This window comes from Diplotaxodon limnothrissa, linkage group LG15, assembly GCF_057381915.1.
Source record: "Diplotaxodon limnothrissa isolate DT_005_m linkage group LG15, D_limnothrissa_male_GT1.1, whole genome shotgun sequence".
Classification (NCBI taxonomy): Eukaryota; Metazoa; Chordata; class Actinopteri; order Cichliformes; family Cichlidae; genus Diplotaxodon; species Diplotaxodon limnothrissa.
In genome coordinates, this window is record NC_140610.1 from 4,011,202 (window position 1) to 4,023,671 (window position 12,470).

Below are 12,470 nucleotides of genomic sequence, written 5' to 3' on the forward strand. Positions count from 1 at the left end.
TAGCTTTGTGGAATAGAATAAAACTGAAATAATGTCTCATCCACTTGGGCCTAGTAAACCAAAACTGTCTTTTTCATTATTGCTTTGAAACGGACTCCCTTTGTAGCGCCACGGTCTAAACACATTCCAGGAGGACAAGTCCACACACGTTTGGTCTCTCTTGCTCTCTCCCTCTTTTTTAATCTCAACCTTAATTTCCAAAGGTAGAGACAGCTGATGTAAGCTCAAAAATCCCCTTTTTATTTAAAAAAAGAAAGAAAGAAAAGGTTTTGTGCTTTCAAACCATGACATCAGTTGACTTCTTATCTCTCTGCCTTCTTCAATATGGCCTCCAGACTGCTTCATCCATGCGGCCTCCGGGGTTGAGTACAGTTGGGGAGTTACTGTGGCTTCCGTCGCCGTCCACCCCTCCCTCTGTCTGGCTGGGCAGGTTAGGGTTCACCAGGGATGTGCCCGTGGAGGCGCTAGTGCAAGGCGGGATCATCCGGGACGGCGAGCGGTCCCCGCCGGGAACCATGGAGAACTGGTACGTGTTGGAGGACGTCCCGTAGTACAGATAGGGCGTACTGCTGGTCTGGAAGGGTCCGCTCTGACTCTGGGTGGAGCCCGGGTACGGAGGGGGAAGGTAGGTGTGGTAGTGGGCGCTGCCCAGCGACATGGCTGAGGTGACGGGCGGGGTGTAGGTGAAGGTTGCCGGGTAGTGCATCCGAGGGCTGGAGAAACGGCTCTCTGTGAGGGAGGAGAGGCTCGGGAACTGGCGCTCGAACTGACCGGGGAATGGGCTCAGGTCAGAGGAACCTGAAAGGTGAAAACACAAAACGCACAAACACGTGAATTTCGTCGGTGTTTTATGACGTCGACAGGAAGGATTTATTACGGAACCTAAATAATCACACATCAGCTTGTCAGTTGTGATTGCGCTGAATGTGGTTTGGACTATTAAACCATTTAGCACTTTGTCTTGTAGAGTAATTGAATTTAACGAATACGTCTCTTGAGAAATTAAACAGCAGTAAACTGAATTGTCTATGAACCAATCTGAAGAAGCTAATAGATTTTGCGGGCACGGCTGCGGAGCAGCCTTCATCTATCAATATTAATAATGATATATCGATGAACTTCAGTCAGATTTTTTTCCAGCTGCTGCTATTCGGTTTCCATGAAGTTACCAAACGCACATCAGCAAAGTCGCGTGCAAGCATGTTTACACCTTTGCATATTTATGTTCCTGTGAGTGTGTTGGTGCATGTTTATGTGCATCTGTGCAACTGTTTATGCATGCAAATATATCTGTGCGTGCGTGTGGGGGTGGTGGGGGGAGCTGTATGTGTGTGAATACTGTATGCACATAAAAAAAAGAAGCAGTTGGGATGAATCAGGAGCTGCACATGTGGAAACACTTTGAGCAGAAACAGTTTCCATGAGATCCATAATGAGGCAGGGCTGAGCTCTGATGTGGCTCCTCTCCTCGCCTCCCATCGGCTCCAGCCTGTGTGTGTATGTATCCGTGTGAGTGTGCGTCCGTGCAAGCGCGCGCGGGAGGAGTGTGTGTGTGTGTGGGGAGGGGGGGATGAGAAGGAGCTGCTCCATCTCACCCTTCGTTCCTCTTTTCGCTTCATCCCTTTAAAAAATACCCAAAAAACCACTAACTGGCTGCGGCGAGCTTCGCGCTGGGCGAAGAGTTTAAGGAGAATAGGAGGTCCTCCCCTCCCCTCTCTCCCCGTCTCCCTCTCAGCGGTTTAGTCCAGCCATGGCGCTCTTATCATAAATCACCAGGCGTCTTCTGTGTCACCATGTCTGCTGCGAGAGGACAGGGGGTGGTGGGGAAGAGGAGGGGAGGTGGGCGCAGTGTTTATGTGCAGGGAGGGATTGCGAAGCCGGGTTTGTCGCTGCAGCGTCAGATAGCATATGCTGCTAATTAAGGCCTTTAAACTTCCTCTTTCCCCCCCGAGATCCGTTTGATTCTAATAGAAATAGTAGGCGATTGTCTCTCTGTTGCAGAGGGGCAGTGTGATCTCAGACGTGACCGGCGCTGTTCAATAAAACCCCTGCTTTTAACTTCAGGACCTATTTTTGTGCTCAAAGAGGCCCTGTGATGATGGGCCAGATCGAACTTTATCAGCCTAAATAAAACCAGAGTGTAAACGTCTGAATGTTTGGAAGGATGTTACAAAACTCGGGGGCGTTGCTTCCGAATGAGGTGTTTGACTTGACTGATGAACTTTTTTTGCGATCGCTTCTGAGCAAATGTAACATTTTGACACACGAGCCGGACCGCTTAAGGGAGGGCGGAACCCCGATACAGCATCCATATCAGCTTCTGCTCGTGCTCGTCGGTATGTTCTGCGGCTGGATACGGTTACACAGCCGCCTGGCGAGGTGTCAACATGATCTCTGGAGATCTGAGAGCCTTAGTCACATCGCTTAGGAGGCATTAAGCGCTTGAGGTGTGCGACTGGGTAAAAGTGGGGAGGCGAGTTTTTGCCCCCGTGTTGGTGCTCGCGCTTTGAGAACAAAGACCAACGCTCGCTAGATGAAAGCTGAAGTGAGCGACCAAACTAATCAAAGTTGACAGGGCAGCTGGCGGGATTTTAAACCCTTTCTAATGCAGAGTCACATGGCTGCATCGCTTAATCACTCACCCTCGCTCGGGGCACACACACACACACACACATGCACACAGAGGAGGGTGTAGTATGTTAGCACAAGGAAACAGAAACAAAAAGTAGTGTAGAAAAAAACTGGTGGCAGTGAGTCAAACAGGTGTACAGGGCAGAAACTCGTCTGGCGGCATGCAGGGATTTTAAAGGAGCTCTTACATTGGGGGAAAAACGGGGACAAATTGGAACACAGATGCTGCCGTTACTGCAAACAGACTGGCTAATGCAATTACCCAGAATGCCTTGAGAGAGTGGCACATCGCTGTAAAGACACTTTATTTGTCAGTCACGAGCCTGTTATTATCCCTGGGCCTGTTATTACCCATGCTCCTCTGGGATCAAAGGCTCTGAGCTTGGAAAAAAAAGAAAAAAGGAAACAATAGTTGTTTTTTTCCCTCGACTGTTTGAAAAACATCAAGCAAAGCGCTCTCTGGAGAGATGGTTGGACAATATGGCCTCATTCCTCACGTTCGCCTGAGAATGAGCTTGCTTTGCTGAATTATTCTCTCTTAAATAGTAGCTCATAGTTTTTTCTCCCCTCTTTGTATACGTTTCTGCTTTTCACAGTGTGAAAGTGCGTGTGTGCCTGTCTCTCCACCCCTACCCCCTCTTTCTCGCTGTAAGAAAAATGCTGCAAACTTGTTGTAAAATGTTGTAAACTAAATTACTTGTAGCAGATTAAATGACCCTGACAGTACCTGGCAATCGTCTAGGCACGTCACTGATGGCAGGCAGACCTGTGGCTCGGCTGGAGGAGAGGGGGGTGGTGGAGTGGACCGAGGGGGACGCCATGGGACTCAGGTAGGACGGATACGTCTGTTCGTACGACCAGGGAGGAGAGGACTGGGACTGACGAGGGTCTGAAGGGGAGAAACGGAGGGAGAGAGGACAGAAATGGAAGTGGGAAAGAGGGGGGGAAGATTACAGAAAGACGTATAAAGAAAACACAAGACAGGAAAAGAAAGGAAGAACGAAAGAATTACCACTGGCCCACAAGCTTGTTCAAATATTCAGATTTCTTTTGGAAGGGGGGGGCAGGAAGGTTGGCAACAATAACACAACGAGCTGTGGACTTGATCCGTCGCTATGCTTCTCCGCGCCTGTGTTTAGGGTTAAATATCACTCGGGCATGTTATGCAACATTTTTTAATAATAAGACTTCTAATGTTTACCTTTTAGAGAGAAGATCTTCCTGTTTGCCTTGTAAAACTGTGTGCTCGCAGCTGAGGCTCAGAGAGCCTCGCTGGCACTCAGCCACGGTGTAAACACACCGGCAGACAACCACAACACTTTATCATTGTGTCTGTGCGGCAACAAGGACTCAGAATGGAAGCTGATTGAGACAGAAAGTATATGTGTGCGCGTGTTTATGTGTGCATGACAAAACTAAACTATTTGATTGTTCACTTTCAAGTGATTTCTTTCACTGTTTTTGTCAGATCACAGAAGGTGAGGAGGCATGCCAAAAAACCCAAAGAAACCAAACAATCTTATCAATCAAGCAGCACCTGTTTGGCAGTTAACTCACGTGGTACTTTCAGTCCAGTGTACAATTGTCACCCCCGCACTGCTTTGCTGCGAAACCGTGCCCTCAACGATCCATCGAGTCGCAACACAAAACCGTGACAGAGATTAACTAAGAGCTAAATGACGACGTGTGACGTGCCTCCAGAGATTTGGGTGATCGGGTAGCAGCCATCCCAAACTGTGAGAGATTTTGTTACCTTCTAAGATTGATAGAGTGATGGAGCAGAGAAAGACAGATGATCTCAGAGGCACCGTGCTTGGTGTTTTGTGGCTCAGGATGTGTCTGAGGCTCCAATTGGGGTTTAATATTTCACCTTACATACAGTAAACGGTGCTCGGTTTGTGACTCAGCCCACCTGTCCAGAAAAAGCATGGCACGTGTTGGACACGCGCCTATTCCATGCGTCAACTTGGTTATACTTTCTTGGAAGGGAAGCGATGTGAAAAACGTCAAATTTTTAAAATAAAAATGCCCGCTAACTCCTTTAAAACCTTCCTTTCCTTGTGTGCATCCACAGTTCAAAGCATGTATGTCTGTGTGAGGATTTCTTCCCACGTGAAAATAAGAAGACTCGTTTTTAAAATACAATATGGAATTTTGGCAACTCAATTTTGCAGGATGACAGCAGAGTATGATCATATCATGTTCAGCACAAGGAGGGTTTTGGTATCCTAGATGACACATACACACACAAAGCTTGGGCAACAGCAAAATATTTGTATTTGAAACTTATAACAAGGAACTATAAAATCGCAGAGGTTTAAGATCAGATACGGAACAGCATGCTAAGAGATTCTGTGCATGCACACTTCCTGGACGCTTCCAGCACCTGGATTCTCCATCAACACCAGGAGGTTTGTATAAGCTGTCCTTGGCGGCTCACCTGTTATCTGCGTCTGTCCCTGTGGGTTGAAGGAGTTGGCCGCCGTGTTGAGAGCTGGCCGGGGAGCTTGTGTCGGAACCGCGACCCTCACCCTCATCCTCTCTAGCTCGCTGAGGCGGTCGGAGAACAGACCAGTTTTGGGAGGATCCTCGAGCTTCTGACGATGCCCTGCAGACACAGAAAAACAAAACAAAGCACTGTTATATTGACGGGACGCAGGCAGTAGCGAAACACCCATTTAAACACTGACTGTAAGTGCTCCGATGTTGCCAGCAAAGAATATTTTTATCACTGTGAAAGAAAAGTTCTGGGCAACGTTCAACTCTTAGGTTGTTTGCTGCTCCTGAACCTTAGAGGCTCACTTCCCGATAAACACAGTTTGTACCCCAAACGAGGAGGAGGTGCAGGCGCATCTGGGAATGGTGTCCCAGACCCTGATAAGTAACAAAGTCATGGGAATAAAAAGAGATGTTCTGATGTATGTTAATTTTTAACCTGAGGCTTCTTCCACTAGTAAACACAAGCTCTCACGCCATTGCCCCATTATCCCCACAGGAGTCATAACCTATGCCAAATATATTATGCATTTTCTCTTCCTGCATTCCTTTACCAATAATTTTACACCCTTTATATCCCCGATTCTATTCCACTCTCTCAGCCTGGTAACTCTACACTCCTCCAACATACAAACACATATCCACGCAAGATGATGTCCGAGCCTGTCTTAGCAGTCCGTTTGGCCTTGTAGTGGGAACCAGTGCAAAACCTGCCCAGGGCCCACAGGTGTAGATTATAGTTTAGTAAAGGTGGGGTAGAAAGAGAGGCCTGGACGCACGCACGCACGCACGCACGCACGCACGCACGCACGCACACACACACACACACAGAGTTCTCTTTAACACCGACACAGTCCTGTGTCAGTGTGTCTGTCTGGTCTTGCACTAGTTCTCCTGTAAAGGCGGTAAAGTAAATATCAAACAGAGTAGAAACTCCTGCTGTGCTTGGCAGGGCTCCAGCTGGCTCAGGCAGAAACAGCGCGCTACTTCAGAATCCTGCCTAACCTGACTGCTGCCTGAGCTGGGAACAAAGGCCTGCCAATACTCTTATAACACCGGGTGGGTGCACAGGAGAGGGCGAACAAAAAAGAGCTTTAAAAAGAATCATCACTAAGGCATCATTAGAGAGATCAAAGAAAAATTCCAGCCTAACTATGTGTACCGATGACATCCCAGCTGAGGGGCTCCGCTGCATGTCGTATCCATCTTTCCTGTTTGTGCTGATTATCTAAGTTTGTCGTTTTGTATTTATTCAACTAAGACAGAAATTCTTTTAGAAACCGCCCATAACAGTCGAACATTTTTCCACTACTGCAACAAAGCATTATTTCAGCCTCAGTTATGCTGCTACAAACCATGTGACTCTCTCACAACAAATTAATTTACTCTGGAACAACTGCTTGGAACTTTAATACCAAACAGTGGTGCAATGAAATTGAGACTCGAGAATGGCGGCAGAGAAAAAAAGAAGGCAGCCAGTGACAGTCAGACAGACCATGATTTTTATTACAATGACGTTACCGGACTGGCATCATCCAGCTCAAAATAAATAGACAATCTCATCATCGGTCTCCTCTAGCTGCTCTGGAAAGGAGAATAATAGCGGCTACTAAAAGACCTCAGCTTATTGAAGACTTTATAATATAATTCAAGCCCATATTTCATTAATAATATTTCCCCATCGTTCCTGCAGATAATTTGTGCCTCTCGCTGGCATTCCTCGTCTCTCTGTGCAAGCTGCGCCCAGTCAATCATAGCGTTTCCATTTTCAACAGACCCAGTTTCTATTCTAAAAAAGCCTCGGGACACAGAGCAGGCTTTGTGCACAGCCTGTTTCCTAGTGATGGGAATAAATAGCAATGGGAGACCATAGGGGGATGATGGGAGACAGAGGGGGACAGGCGCGAGCAGGGAGGCAACGCCGGCGAGGGAGAGACCCTGATGACCAGTAAATTAAGAGCTCTGGGCTGGTTAGGCGACGCAGGTTCTGTGAGGAGTGCTGAATGGTGAAACAGTTAGGGAGACTTTAGGATTTCAACATATTTGTCGACGATCCTAAAATATAGACAGATGTTTAAGAAGATAAAAATTATACTGACACGACATACAACAAGCTAACTTCACTTCTGTTACAGTTTCATTCAGCTTCCATCCTCAGCCACCGTAAATGTCAACAAATCTATGGATGACACTCCGTTTTAAAGGAAGCCTTTGTATTTTTTCCTCCTATAGGAATGCTGCATGTCAACCACCACATTAAGGTCCAATTTACACTCCAACCAGCCAGACCTCAAGTCCATTAGTTTAGCAGGCCTTGACAGTAAATACAGTTTTTCATGAGTTAATTACACCTTTTAGAGGACAACTGTTGCCAAACACAAGATGTCTCAGCTGTTTTATCGGAACCCTAGCAGGGCGGAGGAATGAGCCGGGGGTATTTAAAGGAGCGGGAAAGGCGGATGATTTCACTGCCGTAGGGAAAGTCCCTGAGATTCCCATCATCCCTGTGAAAACAGCGGAGATTTTCGATAGCGCCTGCCACTTCCCTGCCCAGCCAGCGCCCGGAAACATGGACAGATTCAGACCAGATGTGAACAACTCGCACACACACGGAAACACCAGAAACGCAGAAAAAACAAAAGGATGTATGGATACACACTCCTACTGCATGCGCAATCATGCGTGTTTGCACTCAGCCACTACACACTTAGTCACACACACAAACTAAGATTTAGAATGATTAGATAACACCTCTATAGATAGTATCTCAACTCGCACGGTTGCACGCTGATCCTAGGATAGTATTATTTCAGCCGTTCCAGAGAAATAAGTCTGGATCCAGCTCACCCCTGCTGATCTGATAACAGTTAGTAAGAGCAAGTAGGCAAACACAATATAAGTCTTCCATAATTAATGGCAGCATTAGATTGAATCTGAGCCTGAGCACAGAGATCTTTGACTAATGGTTGGCTGTTATGTCCTGGCTGGGAATATCCCTCAAATACCGTATACATTTCTTTTAGCCGGATAGTGGTTTGTGTAGGGATTTTGCATCGTGTGGTGTATCAATGTCCTTTTAAAAAAGCTTCAGGAGCTTCAATAGTTAAAATATTAGAAATGTTTGAAGAATTTTGTGCCTTTTTTATGAATTTTTATAGCAAATGTATGTACACATGAAATTACAGGCAGACAACAAAGCTTATCAAACACAGGACACTGGTGAAACAGCTATGCTAGGCTAAGCTAAGCTAAGCTAGGCTGCGTGCAGTGTTAACGAATTTTGTACGGATTAAAAAACAAGATATAATATAATAATTAGTGCATGCAGGAGGTGGTGACAGTCACAGGTCTTTATGCTTATCTTAGATAATGTCTCCAAGCTAGAGACAGATTTTATTGATGTGCCAGTTCAGTCTCTGCTAATTAGCGCACCCCAGCTCTTCTCATATCTGGCTGGCGTTATGGCCGGGTTGCTATTATGACAGCCCTCGATATGATTCAGCTACTCTTCATCGCATCCTCAGATGTGGGTGGCTCCGTCTGACAGGATGACAGGAGGCCCAATCTAAACAGAACCAGCAGATCTGCTCTGCTGCAATGGTAAACTCACCGACGCAGCAAAGCAGAACAAAGACTACCTACAGTAGCTGCAGTCTAAACAGGGGACCTGGTGTTTTCCCCCCCATAAATTAAAACATTTTACAGCAAAGAATCTTAACTAAATCTAATTCCATGGTGTAATCTGTAAAAAAAAATAAGTGTGGGAGATGTTATTGTTTTCCCCCCCATAAAAACAATCTAGTAACCATTGTGGTCCTATATACTTTAAAGCCTGTTAGAGCAGGCTGGTTATTGAGTTATTGCTTTCACTGTAATGTTTGCAGAATAATTATAAACCTTAGCCAAACAAGTTCAGAGCTTAGACATATTACCACAGCATTAACAAGAATACTGTAACAGATTACTGTTATGAACTTTTGGATTTGAGAGTTAATAAAAATGTGAAAATGACTTGACTAGAGCTTCAGGTTCTAACCTGTGAATGATGCAATGAATGACGGCCAGGTTAGGACCCCTGCTGAATAGTTAGTAGGCCACAACCGCTACACCAAAGCCATCAAATTGTGCGCTTAACATAACTGTCGCAGACAGCAGCTCCAGTACAATTCAACAAGTCAAAAGAAGAAGCTGCAGGACACACCTTTGTAGGGAATTCAGATGTCAGCAATCAGGCAAATATTTGACACGTAGTAGGAGTATTTCAAGGATGTTTCTGCGAGTCACCGGACTCTCTGAATCAAGTTCACTTCTCTTTTGTTTAGATAATTGTAGTTTTCACTCTGGAAACAGTGGTGGTTTCTGGCTTTATGAAAAGTAGAAACTGAACTGACCTGGGTCATCCTTCAACAATCATATCTGGATAAAATTCTTTCCCTAGCAGCGGCAGGGTCATATAGACCAGAGGGGGGAGGATCCTCCCATCCTCCCAGCTTAAATCTGTTGGAAACACTGAGAATAGTTGGAAAATAAGAGTCTACAAGTGAGTCAGGTGTGAGTCTGCAATGAGCTGATATTATTGCGTAATGCACAGCTGTCTGAAAAACTTGCTAGCACCGTTTGAAGTAATTGATAAGCAAAGAGGCATGCAATTTCAATGGACTGGACATTTTGAACTGATCCCAGATTACCATCATTACTCCTGGCTATAGCCTACGCCCGAGGCTGGAATCGACTGTCATTGCCTATCAAGAAGTGTATTTTTAGAACGCTGATCTGTTCATTTAAAGCTCCTCCTCCTCCTCGAACTTATCAAGTTTCAAGTGTCACCACAGAAACATCAGTGGGAAATTCTCCTACCTCAAGCCTGACTAAGTAAAATCTGAGGAAAATGCAGAGCAACAGAAAATCCTGAATAAATGGAATAATTTATATATTTGGTGTCACATCGTGCCCTCTAAGCCCTTCAGTCTGGTTTATGATCACCAGGAGAGCCTGGGTGAATGTATCACTGGGGCTGATTCAGACCCCCCACCTCTCCCCCAATACTCATGGAGCCTGGGTTGAATCAGCCCGTCTGTGTTTGTGTGTGTCAGTCATCTCACGGTGGAACAGTAAACTGGATGAATGAATACGCTGGTTCCATATTTCACTTTTTTATTTGGAGCTTTCACAGTGGCCATGTTGTTTTTGTGAGTGGTCAGAAACAATGAATTATTTCACGTTGCAATCTGAAGCTGGCAAAGCGTGGCTTAGTGGGTGACAGCCAAACGCACGTCTACCATGGGGGTCTGGTATAAAGGGAGACGAGGTGGGGAGAAGAGAAAAAGAAGAGAGCAGAGAATAAAAACAGAACTGAAGGGGGGAAAAGAGGGAAACGATGATGAGGTGAAAAAAGAGAGGAGAGAGGAGGTGTAGGAGACGAGGCAGCGAGCAAAGGAGTGAAGGAGAAAGAGGGAAAGGGGGAGCCAGGCTGTCGTGGAGCGCTGCCAGCCGTCTGTGTGGTCCATGCGTTCCAGCCCGGAGGAAGCTAGCCAGGCAAGGGAAGGGGGCACACACACACACGCGCACACAAAATTCCCAAAGGCGATACATTTATTGAATGCAAACACACTTTATACACATTTGTACAATACTGTACAAAGTTTAAAGAGCACCAGCGCGCACACACACGCCACCCACCAAACGCACACACACACACACACACACACAGAGTTTAGCTCATGTGTGGCTTTCAGACAGGCTCCTTCTGCACCTCTCTGCATTAACGTCTTTTGATTCAGAACAGGGGAGAACAAATCCATCTGAGATGTTTTTGTCGCATCTCGGGGCCAAACAAACCCAGACTCTGTTTCGTTATCTTTATATCTCCTTATGATTCACTTCTGCCTCCCTTTCTCGCTCTCCATTCTTCTGTTGTCTTCTTTGTCTCTCCCTCCCACTGGATTATTTTGTTCTTTAGACGCCTTGGCACGTCTTCAAGGGACTTCATAAGACATTCAAGTGACTGGCCGCCTCTAGAAAAGCCTGAAGTATTTCTTTTCTTTTTTCCCTCTGCCCTTTTCCCCACCTTCCTACTCTGTTCATCGTTCATTTCATTGCCTTTTTTTCCCTCCTGATGTTTGGATGACTTTTATTTGTTCAGCTACCATTGTAAAAGCTGTTTCAAGTGTGGCTGTAGCCGATAGGTGAATCTTCTGAAATCCTCTTTAATTACTTGGATGATGAACAAAAGAACACTGCTTCAGTTACTGCTTAAGGCAGTAACTGAAAGGGTACAATAATCCAGACACGTAGAGGGCTTCATTCCTGAACATAATTCAAGGATATTAAATGGTATCTGTCTGACATCATTTGAATTTAACGGTTTAATGCAAATGGCACTTTAGCACTTACTGTACAAGCCCCTGCAATGGCATTTGTAGGTGTGTAATATATAAATGTTTGGAGGCATTTTTTTGTATCATTATATCCAACAGTAGGCACTACATTTTGCGTATTAACCCAGCTGAGAGTGTGCCAGACAAGAACCAATCACAGAGAAGCTCACAACACAGCAATATTGACACAAGCTGCCCACAGGAATCACAATAAGGTGATAAAGAAAAGAAACCACTAAAAATGAAAGAGCAGCAAATCTGTGTCAGAGTGTGTCTGCGATCGCTTTATTTTCAGTTTTAATAAAGTGTCAGTTCATTTTATTACAAAATAGCAACTCTTTTGTTGGCTGTTATTTTCTCCGTGTTCTTTACTGTAAATTAAGTATCACTCATTCAGTTTAAACTCATTAATTTAATAAGCTCCACAACAAAATCTCACCAAGTAGTAACACTGCAAATTAAGTGACATGTTTTTGTTTCCCTATCAATCATGCACCACTCCTAATGCCAAAGTCCTGAGTCATCTTTTTCCAGCTAAACTGAAACGTACGAGGTTTTAATGAAGATTATCTTGTCCAAGAGAAATAATCAAATTATATATATTAGAGTAAGCAGCTTTTTATTCTGGATATTCCTAATCCAGATTTGTGAAAACAATGATGGAACTTTTGCCGTGAGGACTCCCCAGCTTTGGAATTCCTGGTTAGGAAAGCCAGCGTTGATTTTCCTGTTTTGGGGGTATATATATATATATATATATTTGTAAAAATGTTTTTTAAAATCATTTATTTCATAATATTATTGAAAATATGCACACACTCTTGTCTTCAGTTTTACTCTGCAAAGCACCAAGTAGCTGCAAGTTAAGTTATTATCATCAAGTACATAGAGAAGCATAACTCCATATGGAAGTATTGTGCATCTAAGTGTGTGTGAGAGTGTGTGTGTGTTGCACGAGTTTGGCTT

General features: G+C 44.9%; 1 protein-coding gene across 2 annotated transcripts in view; it reads right to left on the reverse strand.

Annotated features, from left to right (window-relative positions):
• Window positions 1-319: 319 nt before the first annotated feature.
• runx2b (RUNX family transcription factor 2b) overlaps window positions 320-12,470 on the reverse strand; it is a 36,963-nt gene continuing 24,812 nt past the window's right edge. The window contains exons 5-7 of one of the 2 annotated variants that reach the window (XM_085373437.1): window positions 5,072-5,239; window positions 3,359-3,520; window positions 320-798 (exon numbers count right to left, since the gene is read on the reverse strand). In XM_085373437.1, the coding sequence (XP_085229563.1) occupies window positions 320-798; window positions 3,359-3,520; window positions 5,072-5,239 (809 nt within the window). The remainder of the gene's footprint in view (window positions 799-3,358; window positions 3,521-5,071; window positions 5,240-12,470) is intronic. The other variant, XM_085373438.1, reaches the window with a different exon arrangement.